Source organism: Cervus elaphus, chromosome 1 (assembly GCF_910594005.1).
Source record: "Cervus elaphus chromosome 1, mCerEla1.1, whole genome shotgun sequence".
Classification (NCBI taxonomy): Eukaryota; Metazoa; Chordata; class Mammalia; order Artiodactyla; family Cervidae; genus Cervus; species Cervus elaphus.
In genome coordinates this window covers 44,455,990-44,482,160 of record NC_057815.1, presented here as the reverse complement: position 1 = coordinate 44,482,160, position 26,171 = coordinate 44,455,990, and the positions used below count along the sequence as shown (strand labels likewise).

Below are 26,171 nucleotides of genomic sequence, written 5' to 3'. Positions count from 1 at the left end.
CAGAGAGAAAGCGACTCCATGCCTTTGGGCAGCTGCATGGATTCCCGCTGGCCAGAGTGGCATTAACTCTTTCTTTCTGGCCTGGGATCTCATACCCTAGCAGCCACACGCCCAAGAGTCCCAGCCCCAGACAGGGGGCACAAAAGCCTTCCACCACTGGCCCCAGCGGGAATCAGCATTTACCCCCAGGGACTGGGTGTTCTAATCTTTCTGGGCCTCAGTTTACCAGCTCCCCAACTGGCCTGCAAAACCCACTTCCAAGCTCTCAGATGAGTCCCATCCACTCTGATGGGGTCAAGTTTAAACATTTCCTGGTTAGGATCACACACTTTCTTTGACAAGATGTCATCAGGGAAAGCCAAATTAATACAGAACTTACTTTAAGCAAATCCTATGGATGATGTTTGCTCTAACTCATCGTAAAAGGGCATTCTTTATATTCTCTGAAAAGATTCAGCGTAATATTGCTTTAAATAGCAGGGTCTTGGTGGAAAAAAAAAGTAAATTTAGTTGATAAAACTTTAACTTACGTACAACATTTTGGGAACCACCCTCTCAGGTATGGTGAGCCATGTCTGTGTTTACCTGGCACCAACTGAGCCTGGCAAATTTTTCTTATTATTCCTCTAGGAACGGGCTGAGTCAGGCACAAGGGCACAGGTTAGGGCACCCAGAAGAAGGCCTGCAGTTGGGGGAATCTGAATGAACCTATCACCTGGAAAATGGTGAACCTCGGGCCTTCAGTGCCTCCCAAGAGCAGAGCAGGGAGCAGGCTGATGTGAAACAGGGCAGCTAGAATCAACTGTGGCGACAGCAACAACAGCCAGTTTATTGAGTGCTTACTATATCCCAGACAGCTTACACTCAAGATCTCATTTAATCCTCCTCCTAACAATACTATGAGGTTGATGCTATTATTTCCCCCCATTTTACAGAGGGGGAAACTGAGGCTTGGGAAGGGTGAGTGACCCCAGCTCCTGGTGGTAGAGCCAAGATTCAAATCCAGGTCTGTGTGATCCCAGGGCTGGATCTCTGACCACTACACTGTCACTTGCAAGCCTGGAACCAGACACCCTGCAGGAGTCCACCTCAGCGAAGCCTGGGGAGAAAATGTTACAAGATGCCAGCGCAGGGGAGGGGCTGTCAAGACAGAGAAACAAAACAGGATGTGACTCCTTGGGAGTTGGGAGCCAAGGGGATTTTAGTGGCCTCGCAGGGAGGAGGGAAGGGAGTCTTGACATTGCATCTGGAAACAAGCAGCAGAGGCCGGGAGGGGGGTGACGGGGGCGATGGGGCAGCCGATTATTAGAATGAGCTGGACTTGGAGACGGGGCCAGCAATGGACACAGCGCATATGATCAAGTACACACTGAATGGAATAAGTCCTGTCTCTGCCACTTAATTAAAATCACTTTACCATTTTGAGCCTAAGTTCCCTCGTTCATTGAGAATAATGACGCTTGTTTAATAGCTGTTGAGAGAGTCAAACTGTTGTCTTAATGGGGTAGGGAACTGAACGAGGCCACAGCGCCTGAGCCCTGAGCACGGCCTCCGAAGCCGCTCTTGGGCTAGACTAGGAGAGGGAAGTTTGAGGTGGAAGAGTTTATTTTCTGCCACAGCTGTGATTCTGGGAGAAGGAGAATCCTCTGGATACTAGAGCTGCCCCGACAGCCCTCCGACTGGGGGCACAGAGAAGCCAGGTCCTGCCCCCAGCCCTGTGGGCACACTCACGGGCAAACAGTCCTCTCCTCCCTGCTCCCTTCTCACGCACAGGAGGGGTGCCTCCTCCTCTCAGGGCAGGGGAACCCTCTGGGTGGGAACCCTGCTTCACCCCACCCCTCCCCTGGCAGCCTTCCCCGAGCCTGCAGATAGCATCTCTGCTGTGTAGGCTGGCAAGCCCTGGCTGCAAGAGGTCTGCGGTGTGAGCACCAGGGCTGGGGACCTGAGGAAAAGTACTGAGCAGACTGCAGGTGGGGGGCTCTGGATCTCTCTGAGTCGCAGGATCTCTCTATCTCAAAAACAGCCTGCCACAGGGTAGGGTCAGACAGGCCTGCTGCACATCTGAGCTCCACCTTGGGTAAATTACTTAACTGCTCTGAGTTAAACTTACCCCAGCTGTATAATGGGAATAATCACGCTTACCTCACCTGGCTGTTGTAAGGATTAAGTAATATCAAAGAAGATAGAACTTTAGGTAAAGTGCCTGGCACATTCCATCATCTACGGTTTGAATCCTGATCCAGGAAAGTCTCTTGACCTTTCTGAGACTCTGTTTTCTCATCTGTAAATTGGGAATTCTAAAAGCTATTGCTTTGGGTTGCTGTGAGGTTCCAATGAGATACTGCTTAGGGAAGGCATGGCCTACTGCCTCTCAACTCAGGATGGTATTAATTTCTTATGCCATTTGAGCCAAATTCAGTTTCTTTTTCAAGACTCCTGCTCCAAAAGACTCCTACATGAGAGGGTGATGAACTGGCCCTTCCTTACAAGAATCTAGACCCATCAAAGGCAACTCATTCAAATCTCCAAAGAAAGCCCTCTTTTGGATCCCTGCAGAATTGGGGAGAAGTTCTGACACTTTCCTTCTCCTCTTGGGTCCTCTCTGCTCTCCACCCCACACATGAGCGGAGAGGAACGTTCGGTCTCCCACTCCCCAGCTAGAGGCACCCATGGGCTTTTGCCATTGCTGCAGCCGGAATGAGCTGGCCCCACACCCAGTGCCCCAGAGGGGCTTCGTGGTGGTGTTGGTGGCTCTAAGGTCAACCAGGGTGTCCCAGGGCCAGGCCTCCTGAGAACTCTGGCCCTCCTGTTCCTACATGCTCCCCACCGTCCTGCTCTAAGACTCAATCCATCTAAATACCGACGCTGCTGCCGAGGCCACGAACAGGAGACCACTGACATCTGAGCCTCAGGCCAAACAGCAGAGCATGATTGGCAAAGGAGGACAAGTTCCCACCTCTCCAAAAGCAAAGACAATCATCAGTTGCTTCCCATCCAAGCTTAAGGTGGGTAAGGGGAAGCTTAGATGGAGAGATCGTGAATCTCAGAAAAAAATTTCCTTCTAGTAGCACCGGCAGCCCATCTAAACTGGTGAAAGCTCGGCAGAGCAGCCACCCAGGGAGAGAAGAGGAAGAGAAAATTATGGGTTCTCATTCATCAGAAATAATAGCAGCTAATGTTTATTGGTCAATGACTGTATGTCAGAGCCTATTCTGTGTCTTAACTGTAATTAACCCTTACAACATGCCTGGAAAGGAGGCCTGATGACAGTTCTCACCTTCAGGTTGAGGAGGTTGACCAATGCGGACAATTGGCTCAGCCACTGCGTGGGACCACCTCCTCCCAGACAGGAGGGGTCGCGGAGCAGAAGAAACATGGAGTCTGGAGGTTGGCTGTTCTAGCCTTAAATTCCCTACTTCCAGATGAAGTGATGGTGGGGAAATTCCTTAACCTTCCAGTGCATCGGTTTTCTAATCTATGGAATTGGAATGATCCCAAAGACCTCACAGGAGTGCTCTAAGTAATAAAAGGAACAATAAAAATGAAGCACATTGCAATCAGCACCTGTGCACAGGCGGGATTTATTATCATTTAATAATAATAAATATTTACTACTAATAAATATTTCTATTGTTATATTATCTTGACTATGATGGGGGAATCACTTTGGAGAAAGGAGTCATTTTGTCTCACCAATGATCTCCTGCCTCAGAATTCTGTCCTCCATCTACCCCGTGACTCAACAAGCCCAGCTTAGTCCCTGTTGAGGCTGCACTGGTTTACATACCCCTTGTTCTGACATTTTAAGGAACTTTTCAGACTTATCTCCCTGTGGAATAGCAAGCGAGTTCTCTGAGGGCAGGTCTGTGTGTGTTATTTGGGGGTGCCTTTTCCCAGTGCTGGGGGGCCTCCATATTTCACTGCCTTGTCTTTCAGTGTGGAAGAATCATAGCCACAGAAACACCTTACCCTCCACCTGCTGTAGAAGTGCCCTGTGTCCCTGGTGAGTCTAGGTTAGCTGTCCTCACAGGGGGTGACAGTGAACCTGAAAGTCATTCTCTGAAATCTGTGTGGTGGTTTTTCCGTCTTAATAACTAGGAGGTTCTATTTGCATTTACCAAGCAGAGGACAGACATTCTAGACATCCTGTGATACAGAAGACAGTAAGAGTCAAGAAACTCTTGTTTGTGTTCTGTACAACTTGCATCTGGATTTCAAATACCCACCAGACACTTGTGTCAGTAAATAGCCTGCCTATAATCACACGAGCCTAGAACCCAATTCCAGATTTTTTTTTTTTTCCTTTTGACTGCTCCATGCGGCAGGTGGCATCTTAGTTTCCCAATCAGGGATCGAACCCAACCAGGGATCAAACCCAGGTCCCCTGCATTGGAAGATTGGAAGTGTGAGTCTTAACCACTGGACTGCTAGGGAAGCCCCAATTCCAGTTTTTAGGCGGGTACACCATAGTTTTGCACACTTTTAATATGCATTGCCTTTTTCTGGGATGCCATTTTCTGCGTAAATTGAAGAAAGATTATATTTTATTTTGTTTGGAAGTTTATCAAGAGTTTGTTTAACATTTTGGAAAATCATGGCTTTTGAGCTGCCAGCATAGCATACCAATATCAGTCTGTACTTGTGTCTGTCCCATTCATATAAACATCATATTATCTCATCAAACCTTCTGGGGGAGTCTTCACGAGGATTTACTTGCTGAAATATATATTATTTAATTTTTTTTCATTCTCCTTTGAATCATTATTCAAATTAGAGCATCCTACTGATTTTTATGTATGTTTTCTATAAGTTTCATTCTAGGATATTAAGGGGGTTTTATAGCACCCTTGTTACAAAGGCTATTGGATCTGATAAGGCTGAGAAACACAGGTTTAGAACGAAATGGATATGTGTGACTTGGTCCCTTCTGGGACCTGCCTGTTGGCTAGGAGGGTACTTTAAAGTCTGTTCTCCACCAACTCTATGTGTGCAGGGTGGATGTATTTAATTATGGAGCAAGGTCTTTGAAAGTCCATTATGGCAACACATCAAAACCACATCCCCCAACCAGTTAATTGAAAATAAGTTCTGGCTTATTGTTCAAGTGCAATCTTTTTAAATAAATTGTACCTTTTTAAAGGATATCACCTAAAAGTAATACTGTATTGTTGTCCTTCTTCTCTTGTTTGACAAAGAAATAAGAGATATGTTTTGATGTTCACTATATATATTTTGTCCATCTAAGCTCTCTGATAGAATTAACCACTCTCTTTGTCATTACTCTGTCTTTATAATTTTGTTATTAAATGATTTTTATAGCAATGTTTCCTAGTGTAAAAGTTTCACTTTCTTTTTGGCAATAAAAGCACACTGAGTTAAAAACAAACAATCGTGTCTCCCTTGTGGATCTATCTGTCTGACTCCTGCATCTGTGTTTTTCAACTGCTTTGGTACCTGGGCGGGGGGAAAAGAGGGATGTCATAGGTCAACATGCTAAAACCCAACCTTACTGCTTCTGGTTGAGCAAAATGTAGTTGGCTGGCTCCTCAATCTCTTCCCTTAGTCTGCCCATCCACCATCAACAATCCTGCCTCCACCTGGAAGTACAGGACCGGAAGCTGGATTCTGCCGCAGATGAAACAAGCCTCAGAGGATCAAGACTTTCACGATCCTTAATTCTCATCCTCCGAGGTCTTTCACAAGGAGGTCTCAGAGTCTCCCTCCAGCTTATTGGGCCCACTATCCCTAGCTCTGTGCACCCTTTCTGAGACTCCCTGAATCAGCCCCACTGGCATTAGTATAACGCAGGGGCCCCCCTTTCTCCCTTCCCTCCCCCTGCCTCCCCCCCAACCCCCACCCCCCGCATCCTCCACTATGTTTTCTTCTCAACAGCTGGGAGCTCTTGTGGGCAGGGACCTCGTTCTACCCCTCTCTGACTCCTCCTCACTACTCAGCTAGGGACAGGTTTGTGGGACTAAATGGTCAAATGTAGTCAATTAATTCCCTCCCTCACCCTCTGGTGCTCAGCTACAGTGGGGCTGGCCCTCCTTGGGGCTGCTCCCTGGGTGCCTGGGAGAAGACTCACTATGTCTTCACTGCAGACCTTCACTCCCCAGCTTGAGAGTCTGGTCCTGCCTCTATCATGGACCTCCCCAGAGAAGCCTCTCCACCACTCAGAATCTTCAGAGACATTTCCTTAGGCTGAATTTTGTTGATGTTAGAGAAAGCGTCCCATGGAACTGGTTAAACACTACAGTTGACGCATGCCGGGAGCAGTCAGAGCACGTGGTAGCTCACAGTTAAGAAAACAGTGAAGGAAAACCCCATTTGATTCAAAACCAAACGCTCTATGGGAGTGCAGTGGGGCCCCCACTCTGGACTGGCTGGCACGGGGGTCCTGAGAGAGGCACCAGAGACTGACTGTTGTAGGAGCAGGTGAGTTGAGAAAACTGCCAGGCCTGGGGCTGAGACAGAACCCCAGGTTGCTGACTCTCAGCTTTGGGGGCAGGATGCTCAGAGACAAAGACACCTGCCAACCTGCTTCAGACTCTCTTCTGGCTTCAGAGAGCTTTTGTGAAGTCTTCTAGCCAGACAGCATTCCACAGCACAGGTGGAGACGCCGTGCTGGTAGTTCTGATGGACACCCATGGCCCTGGAATGATGAAGGGCCCAGAAGCCATCAGCAGAGAGCAGCGCCAGGCTGCCCAGGCGTGCCTGTGTCACTGCGGGCTCTCTAAGCCCTGTGAGTCAATAATACTTCCTAATGTTCTTCTGAAGTTAGCTGCTGGTCCAAAGAGCAGGAAGTGGAAGTGGAGAAACTCCTCCATGACTGGAAGGCTGTCCCAAAGGCTCCTGAACTCACTGACGGGGCACTTAACCCTCCCTCCCTCCCTCCCTTCTTCCTCTTCTAGGCTAAATCCTCCATCCATGTTCTCGCTTTTCTGTCTCCTCTACTGCATCTCCTATCTCTCCCCAGGCCCGCAGCCCGCCAAAGCCTCCCGCATCCCCCCAGACCTTCTCTTCACACTGTCTCCATCTTTGGCCAACATCTCCCAAATTGGAATCTCTTCATGCTTACTGACACAGGAATAACAATTGCAAATACCTATATAGTATATATATATATATTTTAGACATTGTCAAAGAGGTACACTCACATACACACACTCACAACAGTCCTGTGAGATAGGTACCAGTATTCTCCCCAGAGAAATACAGAAGTTGAAGAACTTGTACAAGGTCACAATGCCAGGCAGTGCAAAGCCCAGGACTCAAACGCAGGCCATCTGGCTCTATGTCTGTGTGCTTAATCCCTCTCCTTGGCATTGCCTACTTCCTCCTACCTCAACAGCATCCCATTGGCCTCTCTCACATCAGTCCATTCATCTTCCCTCCCTCCTTACCCATCAGTCAGTTCAGTTCAGTTCAGTCGCTCAGTTGTGTCCGACTCTTTGTGACCCCATGAATCGCAGCACGCCAGGCCTCCCTGTCCATCACCAACTCCTGGAGCTTACTCAAACTCATGTCCATCAAGTCGGTGATGCCATCCAACCATCTAATCCTCTGTCGTCCCCTTCTCCTCCTGCCCCCAATCCCTCCCAGCATCAGGGTCTTTTCCAATGAGTCAACTCTTCACATGAGGTGGCCAAAGTACTGGAGTTTCAGCTTCAGCATCAGTCCTTCCAATGAACACCCAGGACCAATCTCCTTTAGGATGGACTGGTTGGATCTCCTTGCAGTTCAAGGGACTCTCAAGAGTCTTCTCCAACACCACAGTTCAAGAGCATCAATTCTTTGGCACTCAGCTTTCTTCACAGTCCAACTCTCTCATCCATACATGACTACTGGAAAAACCATAGCCTTGACTAGATGGACCTTTGTTGGCAAAGTAATGTCTCTGCTTTTTAATATGCTGTCTAGGTTGGTCATAACTTTCCTTCCAAGGAGTAAGCGTCTTTTAATTTCATGGCTGCAATCACCATCTGCAGTGATTTTTGGAGCCCCCCACAATAAAGTCTGACACTGTTTCCACTGTTTCCCCATCTATTTCCCATGAAGTGATGGGACCAGATGCCATGATCTTAGTTTTCTGAATGTTGAGCTTTAGGCCAACTTTTTCACTCTCCTCTTTCACTTTCATCAAGAGGCTCTTTAGTTTCTCTTCACTTTCTGCCATAAGGGTGGTGTCATCTACATATCTGAGGTTATTGATATTTCTCCCATACCCTTCTAATACTCTTCCATTAAGTGAAACTAGTTTTGTTTGAAAAAGCCTAGTGGCTCCCTACTGTCCACAGGATAGATCCAGACTTCTTTGCTGGGCATTCAAAGTTCTACACAATCTGTTCAGCCTCATCTTCCACCATCACATCCCATGTTGACCTTCACATAGTTTCCTTTTATGTTGTGAGACATTACTTTCACAGCAACAAGAATAGTCTTGTTGCTCCTCTCTGCCAGTCAAATCCCTTACTTTTCCCTTGTCACCCGCTTTGGACACCACCTTTATGGTGACATCCTTGTGCAATGTCTCAGAGCTCAGAGCTCTTCTGTCTTAACAGAATTCACTACAGAGTCCATTAGCAATTTATCATCTTGCAAATGACACCCTCTATCTAGCCCTTAGGAATGATTAAGTATTCAAAGAATGAATGGTTAGCCCCAGATCCAGCCTGCTGGGTTCTTCTGTCTCTGCCCCTTAAATTTCAAAAAGATTCTTTTCTCTGGATCACACGAGATCATAAAGACTGGAAAGATTTCATGTGACATTTTCTCCTCATTCTCTACAGCTCTGGGTAAAGAAATGGACACTCTCTTCCCTGTTTCTCTTCAAAGAAAACATGAAAGGAATGTGGAAGCATAACCAAACAGAAGATGGCATGAGAAAATTGATGGGACCGTAACATACAGACTGCAGGGGCTTTGGTGACCATGTCATGCAAACGTCTTTCTTTTACTCATGAGGACACTGAGGCCCAGAAAGGAGAAGAGGATTGTGTACGGTAACAATAGCACTGGCCCTCAGGACCTCGGACTCCCTGTCCAGGGATCTGGCCTTGTCCTGTTGCCTCCCGGCTCTGAGTGAATCTTTCCAAGGGACTGAGGGGTGACCCTGCTTCTGGGTCAGCTCACTATTATCTCCCAAACAGGCTCCGGCTGCTTTCCTGGGATCAGGAAGTTAACAGGCTCAGCACGAAACTTCCTGATGAGCAAACATCCCTTGTTCATGCAACCTCAAGATGGCAGGCAGTGTACCCAGAGCCTGTCTGCAATTCCCCATGGCACCAACTGGCTTGGGGTCTTCCAACCGGAGCTTCACCAAAGGCGGCGGCTTAGCCTTTGCTTTCCTGCGTCTGCCAACCTTTCTTGGTATCAGACACAAAGATGACTCCTACACAACACTCTTTCTTCCCCTCCCTGCTCCCTCCACCTCCCACTTCCTCCAGGTTAGTCACGGTGAGGTCACGCTCAGCTGCTGGCTCCCAGGCCTCTCCCTAAGGACGGTGTGCATTTTCAGGGAGAGGGGACTCGAAGGACTGTGGAGGAGGGTGCTGCAAGGCATCATGGGAAAAATGAGTTTGGGAGTCAAAGAGATGTGGGTTCGAGCTCTGGTTCTGCCAGTTAACCAATGTGCCTGACCTTTGGCAAATTACTTACTCTCTCAAACCCTTCCCCAAGTCAGGTGGGGCTGCCTGGGAAGCGATTTTCTTACCTGTGTAAGGTGAGAATAGTGAGGATCAAACGAGATAAAGTGCCAGAAGCACCTTGCCTACTGCCCAAGGATCTGCAAATGTTGGCTTCCCTTGTCATGAAGCTTGAGGGTATCATTGTCAATTTAGGGACCTGAGAAATTCTAGTGCCCCCTGCAGCTCCGCAGGTGAGCTGGTGTGAATGTGAGGGTGTGGGTGCTGGTATCTGATGGCATCTGAAAGGCAGAATGACAGGGAGCCAGATGGATTCTTAGGGAGGGCGTGGATGTGTGTGTTTGTGCACAGAGGCGAGCGCCAGTCTAAGTGTGTAAAGGAGTGTGACCAGCAGAGCCTCTCTTACTCCAAAATTCCCACCCCTTTAAAGAAAAGGTCTCTTGTGGGACTTCTCTGGTGGTCCAGTGATTAAGAATCCATGTTGCAATGCAGGGGATGTGGGTTCGATCCCTGGTTGGGGAACTAAGATCCCACATGGAGCAACTAACCCTCATGCTACAACTACTGAGCCCACACGTTCTGGAGCCTGCGTAACACAAATAGAGAAGCCTGTGCACTGAAAGAAAAAAAAAAGGAAAACATCTCTTGTGTCTGTGCTTCTCAGTAATGAGAAATGCAAAAACCCTTCCCAGGAAAAGGTGGGATTGCCCTCCTGTCCGCCCTGATGAGGCTCATCCAAAAGAAGCAAACTCCAGTGAGGTCTGCCCCTGACAGAAACCAGGAAACTTTCTCCCAACTGGTGAGGAAACCTTATTCCTAAAGAAGTTCAAAGGATCAGGGGCCTCTCGGTAGGCTGCTGGGCCCAGAGGGGCTGCCCCCAGCCTTGTCCTAAACGCAAGGTTTTCCCCAGCTTCAAAAAGATCACACAGGCAGCCAAACCCACTGGGCCTGTGGAGCGGGCCACCTCCAGACTGGGCTGGTGCCACCATGTCTTGGTATGGATGGGCTACTCCCTGCGCATCTCATCCAAGGGACCATGAGAGGTGTACCCTGGGCCGGGATGCTCAGAAAGAACAGGAAACAGGCCACACCCCAACCCACAGAGGGCTCCTTCAGGGTCAGAGAATCCTCAGGCATATCCTCCATCCTCCTGCCCTGGAAGCACACCTGGGCAAAGTATCCCTTAGATGAGAAACTGTCTCATCTTTTTAAAATTTTAATAAATACTTATTTATTTGACTGAGCCAGGGCTTAGCCAGGGCACACGGCATCTTAGTTGAAGATCTTTTGCTGCAGCATGTGAGATCTTGTTCCCTGACCAGGGATGGAACCTGGGACTCCTGCATTGGGTACTCAGAGTCCTAGGCACTGGATCTTAGGCACCAGGGAAGTCCTTGTCTTATTTTTAAAGATGTTGAGAGAGATGGTTATTCTACAGCCTCCTTCCCTTGGTAGCTCTTCCAGTGTTTGATAAAGCTCATTGGTTGCAAGTCCTTCCTCGTAGTTTACCTAGATGTGTCTTTAACTGAAGCCTACCCTTCTGTCTGCTTCCCAGGTGGCTTAGTGGTAAAGAATTCGCCTGCCAATTCAGGAGATGGGGGTTGCAAAAGCTCTTGAAATACCCCTACCAATCCTGAGAGTGATGAGTCTATGAATAAACACCCTTGAACTGCCCTTAATCTTCTTTGTGTCCCCACACTTGACATAGTATGAATGACCCCTAAAATTTATAGAATAAATTTTTCTTCTGAATGTCCTTACCTGCCTGTTGAAATCTAAGCCATTTCGATCATTTCCTGAAAAAGATAAAAAAAAAAAAAAAAGAAAATATTAATAGCTAGCAGGATTGGAAGAGACTGAAAGTTAAAGGGAAATAGGATATCAGGATGAGCTTCTCTTTATTTTGAAAATGTACACTTGGCCTGCCCTGTGGCCAGACTCTTTCTGTTTATTCTGTTTCCTGGGACAGTCTTTGAAAAATTTTCTTCAAGAAGGTGAGTAACTCCCAAAGGGAGACTGACTTGTCCAAGGTCATCTAGAATCTAACTGGGATTAGAATTTGCCATATCAGAGTGCTTCTGCCAGATGTCCTCAGACAGAAGTTCTGACACAGGCTTTCTGAAAAAACAAGGGATGACCAGCCGTGGATCCTAAAGGAACTGCCCGAAGATAAGAAGTCCCTCCACTATCTCAGCCCTCCAGGGTTGATGGCATCTAAATCATGTCAGGTAGATGACTGTCACCCCTGTTTCTACCACCTGCTCCCCCAACTTTCATTCTTTGTTTTATTCACCTTTTCCCCTTTATAGTAAATGTTGGGTTGAAAAATTAAATGTGTGCTTAATAGAAAAAGCTTGTTGATATAGAAAAAGCAGAAAAAATCAATTTGCAAAGAGCTACAATGAATATTTTTGTATGTTTCATGATCTTTTTTATGCTTGCTTTTCCTAATTGATATGTAACACCCTGTACAGATTTTTACTCTGCTTTTTCTAGTGAGTATCATAAATCTTTCTCCTACACCATTAAGGAACATCTTTCTCCTATGCTTGCAAAGATCAGTTTTAATGGCTACATAATATTCCATTTATGGACATAACAAAATTTGCTTAAATATATACCTATTGGGAGGGGGGATTGGGATGGGGAATACATGTAAATCCATGGCTGATTCATGTCAATGTATGACAAAAACCACTACAATATTGTAAAGTTAATTAGCCTCCAACTAATAAAAATAAATGGAAAAAAAAACATATACCTATTATTAGAGAAATGCTTCCATTCTTTGCTAAAATTAAGTTTCCTGTTTATATACCTCCTCAGGGCAGGAGCTGCCAAACAATCTTCCTTTGTGCCCCATGGATAACTGGCTCTATAATGTCAAGAAAATGATATTAAATGCCACACACCCAGAGCCTAGCACTGGGCTTAGTACATAACAGAAGTTCAAATTATATTGGTTGGGATTTCCCTGGTCATCCAGTGGTTAAGAATCTGCCTTACCAAGCAGGCAATGTGGGTTCAATCCCTGGTCGGGGATCCCACATGCATGGGATAACTAAGCCTGAGGCACAATAAAGATCCTACATACAGCCAATAATAAATAAATAAAATTTAAAAAAAATTTTTTTAATATTATATTGGTTGAATGAATGAATAAATGAACATGTGAATGAATTCAGACCTTTCAATCAGAAAATTCTGCTTTCTCTCTACATAAAGTGAATGGAGTACAATTTTGAGCTCTTTCCTCAGCAACAGATTTGCCACAAATGCAAAGGGTTCACATCTGGCTTTGGCTTGGTCAGCCCTTAATAAAATGGCAGAATGCAACTTAAATAAGAAAAGAAATTCTCCAGAAAGTAAGAATGATAATCATTTGGCACTGGGATGACAAAACTTACTAGAGGGAAAAAGAAAACCTAAACACAATGACATTATGTAATAATGTATATTCAGGTTTATCACATTCTGGTAATCCTCCACATATTTGAAACTTTGTCATTATTATCATATTTGTCATGGTGATCTGTGATCAACAATCCAACAATCTTTGATGTTACTATTATACTATGACTCGCTGAAGGCTCAGATGATGGTTATCACTTTGTACCAACAAAGTTATTTTTAATTAAAAAAAAAATTCTGCTTTCCATTGGTTCCTCAATAGCTTTGGAATGAAGTCCAAATTTCTTAGTATAACAAATAATTCCCCATATGATCTTGTTTCTGCCTACCTTCTCTGCTCTGTCTTCCGCCTCTCATGATCTCACCTTCCTCCCTCCCAGGTACCCTGTGCTCCAGTCACATGGAAAGATCCACACGTCCAAACACGCCACACCTCTCCCATTTCCATGCCTCTATGCACTGTTCCCTTTTACAAAGTTGGTCCCCCTCCCCTCTCTACCAGCCCTATGGCACATGTCATGGAACTCCTTTTCTTGTCTGCATGCTTGTCTCCCTCTGGTCTGTGAATTCCTTGAAAACCAGAATGATGACACCACTTTTGTCCTCAAAGACCACTGTAGTTCCTAACACTGGTCAGAGGTTCAGGAAGCACCAGATAGATGAATGAATGGGGTCCAGGAGAATCCTTTGGAGCTTTAAATGAAGCCCCCTACCCTCTGCTCTGCTCTAAATGATGGATAAGCTTGGCCCTTGCCTGTATGATTCGTTGTGAAGCGTCTTCAAGAGCAGCGGGGCTGGCAAGATGACAGCAGACGTTAAGGGCTATGGGATTCCGAGAAAGAGGAAATAGGTGAGACAGGAAGACATCTCTGAATAGAAGTCTGATTTTGAGATTAAATAAGCTAATCTGAGAGGGGGGCTAAAATGGGAAGGGCCCAAGGACTGAAAATAGTGTGTGTGCAGAGGCTAGACTTAAAGATAAAATTGCTTTTGTATTTAAAAAAAAATTCTTTCACGACATTGTAATTGTAGCCTTGTAAGGGGGTAATTTTAAAATATGACCAAAGAACGAATCCATTCATTCCACGAAATACACTCTATATACCAAGCACTGTTCTAGGCACTTGAAATATCATGCTGGAAAACCAGATGAAGTCCCTGGCCACACAGAGCTTCTTCTCTAGTTGAAGAGACATAAAAGGAATAAGAAAACAAACACACAATTTCATTTAGAGAGAATTACTATGGAAAGCAATAGTAATGGTCAGGAGAAGAGTGTGCCAGAGGCTGTTCATAACCAGGGTGGTCTGGAAAGATCATTCTAGACAGAGGGATTGAAGCCTGTGTGAGGCAAGAACAGGCTTGCCTGTTGAGGAACAATGATGAGACCAGTAGGGCTGGAGGGAAGGGGATGGGTGTGGCCCAGGGCAAGATGACGTGGCTCTGGAAGGCAGGTCACGCCGAAGACTTTGGCTTTCATGCCAAGGACGCTGGGAAGTGATCAGAGGGTTTTGAGCAGAGGAGTGACATGAATTGACTTTAGTGCTTAAACCCGCAGTGATCAGGGACTTCCCTGGTGGTCCAGTGGTTAAGACCCCGTGCTCCAAATGCGGTGGGCACAGGTTCGATCCCTGGTTGAGTAAGATCCTGTATGTCATGTGGCATGACCAAAAATAAATAAACCTGTGGTAATTAGCTGTAGGGATAAGCAAGGGGGAAGGGAGACCATGCAGTGGGTCAGGTGAGAGAGGGCCGTGCAGAGGACAGGAAGGCAGCCGGGCAGGTGGTTAGAAGGACTTGGATTTTGAATTGATACCTGACACGACTAGATATTTGAAAAATGTATTTACTTTCAGCTGCGCTGGGCTGCTGCTGTGCACAGGCTCTCTCTAGCTGTGGCGAGCAGGGGCTATTCTAGTGGCGATGTGTGGGCTTTTCACTGCGGGGGCTTCTCTCGTGGTGCACAGGCTCTCGTTGTGGCACGTGGGCTCAGGAGTTGTGGCCCGTGGGCTTGGTTGCTCTGGGGCAGATTCTAAACCATTGGGTCACCAGGAAAGTCCTACCACATATTTTAGAGTATTTTGTGTTTCTGTTTTCCTCATGAAATTGTGAGCTCCTAGAGGCCAGGGTTATTTCTTCTTATTCATTTTTGTACTCTGAGAGCCTTTAACAGCATTTAACACATAGTAGGAGCTGAATGCAGAGAAGGCAATGGCAACCCACTCCAGTGTTCTTGCCTGGAAAATCCCATGGGCAGAGGAGCCTGGTGGGCTGCCGTCTATGGGGCCACACAGAGTCGGACACGACTGAAGCGACGCAGCAGCAGCAGGAGCTGAATGAATGCATGTTTAACTGATCCAAATAACTAAGAAACTGCTACTGAAATGGATCTTCTATCCAAATCTAAGAAATCACAGGTCCCTCGATCTGCAGAAATCTGGACACATTCTATTATACAAGCTCTGGCTTTGGGAGATGGCAGTCACTTGTAGGGAAAAACAAAGCAGGACAGACACCCAGAAGGACCAGAGCATTATTTTTAGAGTTGGAAGGATACTGAAGTCCAGCCTCAGAGGGAAGCACCTGTGGTGGTCACACAACCTCAGAGACTCTGATTTTCGGACTAAAGCTTGAATCTCTCAACTCCTACACTCACACAGTTTTCCCAATAAACTCACTGTGCCCAGAGTCCAACACAGAGGAAACCAAGTATTAGGCTATAATCAGTAGTTTAGGCAAATAAGCAGGACAGATGCTGATGAAATTTGGAGGTGATTTAAAGCAGGAAGCAAAATCAATTCAGAAAGCTGGATGATGTAATCAGGATTAGAAAATATTTTGGTTGATTCTAATAGAAGGCAAAAACCAAACCAGATAATATGTAACGGGAATAAATCTAAGCCTTATATTTAGATTTTAAAAAAGTCAACTGTATACATAAAAGATAGAGGAGGCTGAATTAAGAAATGATTAAGGTAGTGAGTGTTATGTTTAAATTTAATATTATATGTTTTTCTGCCTTTAAGCCTATCTACATATGATCCAGTAATCTAACTCTGGGTATATATCCACAGGAAATGAAAACAGGATATCAAAGAGATAGCTTCACTCCCCTGTTCACTGCAGGATTATTCACTGTAGTCAAGTTAAGGAAACAATTTCAGTTATAGCCCATCAGTGGATGAATGGGTAAAGAAAGTGTCATACATACATATATATATATGTGGTATGGTGGAATATTATTCAGCCCCATAGAAAGAAGCAAATGCTGCCATTTGAAGCTACATGAACTGACCTTGAGAACATTATGCTAAGTGAAATCAGTCAGATGGAGAAAGTCAAGTACATACTGCAAGGTATCACTTATATTGGGAATAAAAAAAAAGTCAAATTCAAACTCAAAAAAAAGAGAGTGGAAAGTGGGTTACTAGACACTGGAGGGGTAGGGGAAATTGGGAAAAGTTGCTAGAAGGGTAAAAACTTTCAGCTATTGGAAGAATCAAGTCTGAGGATCTAATGTGTAACATGGTGTTGTTGTTATTTAGTCGCTCAGTTGTGTCTGACTCTTTGTGACCCCATGGACTGTAGCCCACCAGGACCCTCTGACCATGGGATCTCCCATGCAAGAAAACTGGAGAGGGTTGTCATTTCCTCCTCCAGGGGATCTTCCTGACCCAGGGGTCGAATCCGTGTCTCTTGCATTTGCAGGCAGGTTCTTTACTGCTGAGCCACCAGGAAGTCTATAACATGGTAGCTATAGTTGATAACACTGTACTGAACAATTAAAATTTGCTAAGAGAGGAGAATGTAAATGTTCTGTCTCATACATAAAAGGGTAAATATAGAGGTGATGGATGTGTTAATTAACTAGACTGTGGGAATTCTTTCACTATGTATACATGTACTAAATCACATGATATACACTGTAAACATCTTACAATTTTATTTAACAGTAACACTTCAATAAAGCTTAGACAAAAGACTCTGGGTTACGATGTGGAACCTCAAAGAGTTTTTTCAACAAAACCAATAATCAGTCTCAAACTAAAACTATAGAAATAATCACAGCAGATAACTATAGTGATTAAAAACTCAAGCGTGCATAATTAAAGATAATTGACCATCAAAATATCTATACTTTATATTTCACATTTTCAAAGAGGCTCAGTCTCCTAAAGAAATATAACACTGGATTGGCCAAAAAGTTCATTACAGGGAAAAACCCAAATGAACTTTTTTGGCCAACCCAAAAGGAGTCAGACACGACTAAGAGACTTTCACTTCACTTCACTTCAATATATCTCTCCCATCCCACCAAAAACAAAGAAAATGATTCCCATTTCTGTTTATTGGCAGACATGATTGGAAATAAACAAACTGCAGTTCCTTGTGGGGAGGGGAAGAGAGAGGAAGCTGGTGTTTGTTTTTCCTGTGAAAAAGAAACTGGAAAAAAGGAGCATTTCAGTTGACTAAAGCCAATGCTAGAGATGTGGGTTGAATCCCTGGGTGGGGAAGATCCCTTGGAGGAGGAAAAGGCAACCCGCTCCAGTATTCTCGCCTGGAAAGTTCCATGGACAAAGAAGCCTGATGGGCTACAGTGCATGGGCCACAGAGTCAGACATGACTGAGCACACGTGCAGCCCATGAAACCCATATTGGCCGGAGTGTGCTACACGTGTGTGGTAACCTGTGTATTAGCAGACACACAGATTTGCAGATCTCTGCTGAGAGCATCAAGCCCAGTTCAGGGTACCATTTTCTAAAAGGGACCCTGATGAACTGGCTGTAGAGCATGAGGACCAAGAATGGGGCCTAGAAATCACATCGAATGAGGAAAGGCTATCTAGCCTAGAGAAGAGAACACTTGCCCTTAAATCAAACCTTCTTCCTAGGATGGCCACAAGAATTATATGAGAGGTTCATTTTGTTAAGTGTGGTAACAGTACTGTGGTCAAGAAGGAAAATGTCTTTTATGGCTTAGAGACACATACTGCCATATTTAGGATTGAAATGTTTGTAATGTCTATAGTTTGCAAGAAAATACTTCATTGACAAGAATGGCAGAAACTTGATGGTTGTTGACAGTAGGCAATGAGTATATGGGGACTCATCATTTTAGTGTCTACCTTCATGTGTGTTTGAAATAAAAAGTTAAAAATAAAATATTCCACCACCCCCACCCCCACCCCCCTGCCAAATGGATGAAACAAATATGGCAAGATGCTGAGTTATTAAATCCAGGTGGTAGGTATATGGCTGTTCGTTAGCCTGTTTCTTCTCTTTTCTATATATTCGAAGTTTTTCAAAACAAAACTTTCTAAGGTAATTCGATGAGGGAACATTTGAAAGCTCTACTTGGCACAGTGCTGGTACATAGTATGTGCTTAGGTAAATGTCAGAGTACTTTTCTTTCTTCCCCAAATATTGGTTTGGATGTGGAGTAGGCTTACCCTGCAGGTCCTAAAACCCAGCTCCACAAAGGTCAGTGGTGGAGGCTGCCAGGAAGCAGGCTCACCTCAGGATAAGGAAGAACTGCATCAAATGTGGAATTGTCCAGCAGTGAAACCCATGGTTTCATGTCAGCAGAGCTCAAGCAGAGGCTGAGATGTTATTATTTCAGAGATGTTGTAGAAGTGGATTTTGAATTGAGGGGCTCAGATGGTAAAGAACCTGCCTGTAGTGTGGGAGAACCAGATTCGATCCCTGGGCCGGGAAGATCTCTTGGAGAAGGGCATGGCAACTCACTCCAGTATTCTCGCCTGGAGAATTCCATGGACAGAGGAGCCTGGTGGACTACAACCCATGGGGTCACAAAGAGTTGGACACGACTGAGTACATACGCACAGTCAGTGACTAAAAGAGGGTAAAAGGCATCTCGAATTGGTGGGGAACACCACCAATTCTGGTGATAGAATTCTGGATAGAATCTCCTTAGACCAGGATGGAGTAATACTCAATAGAGTCCCAGTGAGAAAGGTCAAGGATCTGTCTATAGGAGGAACACAGGGATCAAGGCAACTTCCATCTCTGTCTCTCCTCCCTGGCATCTGGTGAGCACCAGGTCAGCAGTCCCAGCCACCTGCAAAGACCCCTGTCGGAACCGGAACCGAAGATAGGAGGAGCTGGCTAGCCCTCCACTTTCCCACCTCTGAGCCACAGTCTTGCAGGCCCACTGATTTGCATGCCTTGGCAGCACTGGGGTGTGAGTTTGCCTGGGGAGCAATTCTCTGGGTGAGGGAGGTGGAAGCACAGGAATGGAGAACTGTTCCAGCAGGATTTTTCACTCTTGCCTGGTAAACACACAGGGAGCGTTCTGCAGTGAAGCTGAAACTCTCCTGTTTCTGGGCTGTTTGTCTTCTCACCAGCTCTGCTCCCAGGTTAACCCAGTAAGACTTCCACTGTCACTTTATGACTACTTGGCAACGTGTTGGCACTTCCTGGGATAGCAATGATTAAAATAACCAGCACCTTTGGAGGCCCTCCTGGGGAGGCAGCCACCAGAGCAAACCAAGAGACTTCCCAGTGAGGTCATTCCAACCAGTCAAAACAGTTTTTCCCAGGACCCCACAGACACCATGCCTACCTTTTTTGTTACTTGAGATTCCTCCAAGGAACTGGGCACTGTGGCCTAATGGCCAGAGTTCTGTACAGAGAACACACGGTAGACTGAGCTCAAGGGTTACTTCAAAGGCTATTTTCTGCTGGACTCTGGGCAAGTTGCTTGATCTCCGTAGCCTTCAATCTCCCTTTCATACTAAAACCAAAAATTCTGTCTGTATTCATGCCACCTTCTTCGTGGGAGCAAAGAAACTCCCTGGCATTTCTCAGTTTCAAAGGAAACCGAGGCTGGCCCCTGAAGCCACCTGAAGAAAGGACACAGGAGGACCTTGATGGGCTGGGGGAAGAATGCTGGCTTATGGGATGGGAGATTGGAGCTGCAGTTCTCCACCGGCTGAATGTTCTCAGCTGTGGATAGCAGGTGCAAAGATGCAGTGAGGGAGACGTGCCCTGGGCAGACATCACTGATGAACCGCTGTACTCAACTTCCTTCTCCTAAACCCAGTGCATAGCGACCACCACCGATGATCAGAAGTGGCTCTCCTGAAGAAACCCACTTGCTACCCCAGGACAGGAAGATCTTTCAGGGTCCCTCCAGCTCTGACCATCTGTGGATTTTCATGATTTAAAGCTTCTTCTCTAGAATGGCAGAGTAAAAACATAGGGACGGCCTATGAGTGTCCCCGTGACTTTCTCCACCTGTGCCATTGTACAAAGTCTTGCTCTCCAGGACATTCTCACAGATGCCAGGGGCGTGGGGCCGGGTGATCATGGACAGAGGGTGCCCACTCATCCACCTTTGCTAAAAGGGAGGCCCAGCCTCCTCCGGCTTCCCTTTATAATTTGTTGTCATTCTTTGATACATGAAAGGCTCCTCCCCAAGGTCTTCTAATTTTTTAGGAAACAGAATCCTCATTTCCTCTCAGTCTGAGCTATGGGGGGACTCCTGGGGCCCCCCACACTGTGCCTGCACTTTCTGCTGGCCGCACACTGAGGCCCAAAGTGGGCAGCGTGATCAGAGGCTACTCTGAAGGAGCATGTGGGCAGATGTGTCAGGTTCCAGTAAAAAGAGACTAGGGACACGGGTCCCGGCCTGGAATGGGGTCAAAGGGCCCGGTTCCCCAGCCCAGTCTCCAATCATCGTCCCTTGACCCTGGAAGACAATAAAAATCCAACTTGAAAAGAAAAACTCTGTTAAGGAAACCCAGGGTTCTGAGCACAGATCAAAGAGGTACCTTGGCTGCTATTTTTCTATTAGCACTTTCTTGTGCTGAATGGGATCACGCAGACTACCGGTACTGCACTCACCACTGACAGGTGAGGAAACTGAGTCCCAGACGGGATGAGTGATGAGCTAAAGGCCACACAGGTAATGCGTGGCAAAGCAGGAACAAAGCCCCAGCTCTGATGCCCAAACTTGCCTTCTGACCACACCTGAGGTGTTCCCTAAAGGTCTCCTCCAGACCAGCCCCCAGCCCATTCCTCCCCCAGTCCTGAGAGGGGAAGAGGTTTAAGGTTGGTAAGAGACACTGCGTAGACGCAGTGGGGCTCTGGGCTTCACACAGGTACACGGATGTCCTTTGTGTGGCTCAGAAGGGCACGTGTGCGGTAGGAAAGCTTAGACGGAAGATGCTATCTCACATTTGTAGAACAACTCACACGTCCTTCAGCAGCCACAGATACACTCCCGCCTCACAACTCATTTTACAGATAAGGAAACTGAGGCTGGGTCACGGAGCCCAATCTGGAAGGATGGAAATCCGATCTCTCAGCTCTGGAGGCAGGGCCTGTGGGCTGGCCAACGAGCATGGGTCTTGGGGACTTGCGCTGAGTTTGTTCCTTTCTGGGCAGTACACTTTCATTTCCCATCCTTAAGAGAGCCTCGCCTGCCTGTGAGGTCTACGGGGCCAGGGATTCCAGAACTCCTACTTCACCAGTGAGGAAACTTGAGGCTCAGAGACAGCAAGACCTGTTAATGTCCTCTGCAACCAGACACCGTGCCCTTGCTCTCACTGTGTCATGCTTCATCCTCTCCTTCTGGGGCCCCGTTCCAAGCGTTGGAGTGGCCACTTCTGAGAGATGGGTGGTGGGGAGAGATGAGGCTTTGTCCAAAGAAACAACAGAAAACAAAGGACAGAGGACTACCTCTAGGGTAGGGAAAGGCTTCTAAAGAAACAGGGATCTCAATCCCCTGCTGTGACCTTGGGAAAGTCATTCCCCTTTTTCTGACCCCAGTCTCTTTCCCCATAAAATAGGAGAATAGGACTAGACCAGAGAATTTTCAAACATTTTGGCAAGAGAACACTGTTTTCAAATAACAGGGATTAATTAATAGCTGGCATTTATTGAGCATTTACTACACACCAAGCTTTGTATTAAACATTTTATACACAGGACAGCATTTAATCCTCATCATCACCCTATGAGTAGGTGCTCTTATTATCCCATTTCACAGATGAGGAAAACTGAGGCTCAGAGAGGCTAATCAACCTGGCCCAAGGTTACTGGTTAGTAATTTGTCAAGTAGAAACTCAAGCCCACATCTGTCCACCAGCCAAGACTGACTACACCACAGTTTATATACTATCTATCTCCAAATGAAAACATATAATGGAGTTGCTGCAGAAACCCGAGAAGGAAGAAAGACCTTTAGATTTTCAGAACTATAAACATGTTCTAGTCTCCTTCAACCTGTAGCATCTCTAAGCACTGGGTGTGCGGAGGAGGGGTCTTGGCACTAGCTCTTTCCCTTCCTTCCAGCCATTTCTGGATTGCCTTATGTCAGTTTATTTTCGGGCCCTTCGTTGACGCATGCCTCACATTCCCAAGCTCAGGTGGCTATGACAGTGTGTGGGCCCTGAGTGAATGAATTCACAGGTAGGTCCATTCAGGAGACAGCCCATATTTCCAACAGAGGGTCCCTCAATTGGCCACTGGGTCACTGCTCCATCGTGTGGACAATTTGTCTTTCTGATACTGACACTGGCAAATAGCATTCCTGTATTGCATTACTGTATGGCAGGCCCTGCTCTAGGGGCTTCCCTGTTAGCTCAGTTGGTGAAGAATTCATCTTCAATGCAGGAGACCCCGGTTCAATTCCTGGGTCAGGAAGATCTGCTGGAGAAGGGATAGGCTACCCATTCCAGCATTCCTGGGCTTCCCTTGTGGCTCAGCTGGTAAAGAACTGCTTGCAATGTGGAAGACCTGGGTTTGATCCCTGGGTTGCGAAGATCCCCTGGAGAAGGGAAAGGCTACCCACTTCAGTATTCTGGCCTAGAGAATTCCATGGATTGTATAGTCCATAGGGTTGCAAAGAGTCAGACACAACTGAGCAACTTTCACTCACTCAGGCTCTACTCTAAGTGCTTTACAGATGTTGGCTTATTCAATCCTCACTGTAACCCTATGAGACCCACCTCTACTATTACCCCCGTTTTACAGTCTAGGAAACTGAGCTGAGACATTAAGTAACCAGCCCAAGGTCCTATAACTAGTAAGTAGAGAAGCTGGGATTCAAATACAGACTCTGACTCCAAAGTCACTGCATTAAAGTCCTGCACCTTGGTAAGCTGGGGGACAGGGCTGCCCTTCCTAACACATTAGAGGAACTAGGGGTGCAGCAACCCACATCTTACAAATAACAACCGGTGAGGACCTAGGATCAGCATGTGCTCACAGACTTCAGCATCTTAGAGCCAGAAGTGATCTCAGAGACCCTCAAGTTCAGATCCTTCGTCCAATGCACAAACTCAGGGCCTGGAGACGGAGGTGATTTTTTGACACAGGTTCATGGCAGAGATGACTCCAGAATGCCTGTCTCCTCACATCTCCTCAGTCAGACAAGGAGGTGCAGACTGCTTCTCCAGCTTCACTGATACAAAAACTGAGATGACCAGTCTGTTGTCAGCAGAGGGTGGTAGGCCTGAGCCCAGAACTAGAACTCATGAACTCACTCACTTTAAGAATCCGAGTATCTTTTAGGACCCTGGGAGGTAAACTGAGTCTGGAGACAGGAGGGGGATAAAGACCTAGCCGTTTCTCCTGGGAGGCCGAGGCCACTAATACCCCGCCCAGCCAACCACCCTCAGCCTCCAGTGGCCTGTGGTGAGGGGGCGAGGGGATGGAGACAGGGGTGGGAGAGGCCAGCCCAGAGCAGCCGCCTCCCTTTGATATCTTGGAGCCCTGAGCAGAGGTTTCCCAGCCGGCTTAATCCCTTTTGTCCACGCTTCCCTCCTCAAGAAAACCTTAATCACCCTCATTTGAATTTCAAATAACCTCTCCCCTCTCCCCCTCCTGGTCCCAACAGGCTTTGAGGCAGGGATATGGAAATCCACCCTGCAGTATGGAAATCATTGCTCTATGCAAATCAGGCACTAGGCCCCATCGTCATGGCAACCACTGGGTTTCCTTTCCTTTGGGTGACACCTCTCTGGGCTCCCCGGCTTAGATTTTTTGTTCCTCTCCCCAGTCTAAGTAGGTAGGGTGGGCAAGCCCCCTGCCCACCAGGTAGGTGGGGTGGGCCTCACTGCAGCCACAGCAGGCAAGGGGGGCACCAAGGTGCCCAAAGGGTCCCAGACCTGCCAGGCCACCTGCCTTCTTCTCTAGTGCAAATCTGGACCCTGCACACCCAAGCAAGGCCCACTGCTGTTTTTTCCCCAGGTTGGCCTAATTTAAGGACGGGCTGGGTGGTGAAAGTTCTGGAGTCTGGAGGACACAGCGATGCTCCTAGAGGGGGTGACAGGAGAAGACAATCCTGGGGGACTTTGGCCATGCATCTGCAGTGGTAGGAGATGGAAAGCAGGGCATATGTAAAATGCCATGCAAATTAACACCTATTATTTTTTGAGTCAACAGCACTACTGCTTTTTTGGGAGATGCCGGCAGCTCTGTTTCCCACGTTCCCGGCTTGGCACAAAGGCCTGCCCTCCCTGAGTCTCCCAGGGCCCTGCTGTTACCCCAGTCGTGCATGCTAAGTCGCTTCAGTTGTGTCCGACTCTGTGTGACCCCATGGACTGTAGTCCGCCAGGCTCCTCTGCCCATGGGATTCTCCAGGCAAGAATACTGGAGTGGGTTGTCATTTCCTTCTCCAGGGGATCTTCCCGAAGCAGGGCTGGAACCTGGGTCTCCTGCATTGGCAGGCAGACTCTTTACCGTGTGAGCCGCTAGGGAAACTCTCAAGCCCTAAGACTTAACTCTAACTTGGTTGCTCATTTCTCTGCAGATTCCTTTTCCACTTGCTGAGCACTTTTGCACACCAGGTGTTCACTGTCCTAATTGTTTCTTGAGGAGCAAAGTAGCCCCAAGAGACCAAAAGAATCTACTCACAGCTTGAGAAGTGGGGCTGCAGTTTAGGTGCCTTAATGCAGGGATCCAACCCAGAAGCTACAGTGTTGAGTTGAGCCTCTGGACTCGTGTGTGTGTGTGGGTGTGTGTCTGTGTGTGTGTTGTGGGGGTGTCATTCCACCCCCGACAGCAAAGGACTGCCTGGACCTACCTCTCCTGCTGGATCTCCCGATCACTGCCCCCACTACACCCACAGTGGGAGCAGGAGGGATGCTCAGAAGCTCATAAGATATATCCATTGCCCATGGGAGGACAAAGGAAATGGACTTTCTTGGACACATCCTTATCCTCGAAGGCAGGGCATCTCCAAATGTGGTCCCACAACCAGGCTGGTCTGACTTGTTCATCGAGGTCTGGGACCAGATGCATCCAAACACAGAGAGTCAGAATTTAGAAATGCTCACAGCACCCCGAGCACATGATTAGTGAGCACTCTCTGTGGATGTGGTGTAGACCAGCTTGGGTGCTGTTGAATGTGTACAGTGGGTATAAGCTGCATTACCAGTCCTGGATGGTGGGACTGTGGGCTGGTCTGTGACTGAAATAAAATGACTGGTCCTGCAACCCACATCATTTAAGAAGCAGTGCCCTAAGGAATGACCACTGATGAAACCAGGATGATAAAAAGACAATACACCGACGCCCCTCCACGTGGCCACCTCACTTTACTCCCTCTTAGATTGAAGAGAAAAGGAGGTCCAAGCGCTTCAGGGCTGCTTGGGCAGGAAGGGCAATTGGGCAGGGAGCAGGGTACATCCTTCAAGGGACCCCAGAAAGGAAGAGGGACAGGTGCCAGGCAGGACTGGCCCAGCCACCTGTCATCTGAGCAGCATGGTCCTGCTCTGTGGGGCTGGGTTTGGGACTAGACGGTGAGAAAGTGTCTGTGAGCTGGGCAGCACAGGTGTGAGCTGTGGGAGCAACTGTTTTATTTGCTGAGGTTCTCTGCGTGCTGGTGGCAGATGCCTCCTGACACCACAGGCTGCTCTCCTGAGGTCTCCAGCACACACGGCCACAGTAGGAAGACTGGACGGTGAATGAGTACCTCCTAATCTCCTGGCCACAGAAACTGGAAACACAGTGAGACGGAAACCACTTGTGGAAGGCCAGCACAAGAGGCAAGGGGCTTTTACTACAGCAAGAAGGTTGTAGGCAAGAGATAAGGGCTTCTAGACACTGAGAATTGCATCCTATAAAGATGGGTGGCCAAGAGAAATG

At 47.0% G+C, this 26,171-nt stretch overlaps 1 protein-coding gene across 4 annotated transcripts in view; it reads right to left on the bottom strand.

The window, feature by feature from the left end:
- POU2F3 (POU class 2 homeobox 3) overlaps window positions 1–26,171 on the bottom strand; it is a 90,497-nt gene that overhangs the window by 42,630 nt on the left and 21,696 nt on the right. For 3 of the 4 annotated variants that reach the window (XM_043901125.1, XM_043901107.1, XM_043901116.1), the window contains exon 3: window positions 11,406–11,440. The exons of the other annotated variant lie outside the window; for it this stretch is intronic. In XM_043901125.1, the coding sequence (XP_043757060.1) occupies window positions 11,406–11,440 (35 nt within the window). The remainder of the gene's footprint in view (window positions 1–11,405; window positions 11,441–26,171) is intronic. 4 annotated transcript variants of the gene reach the window in all.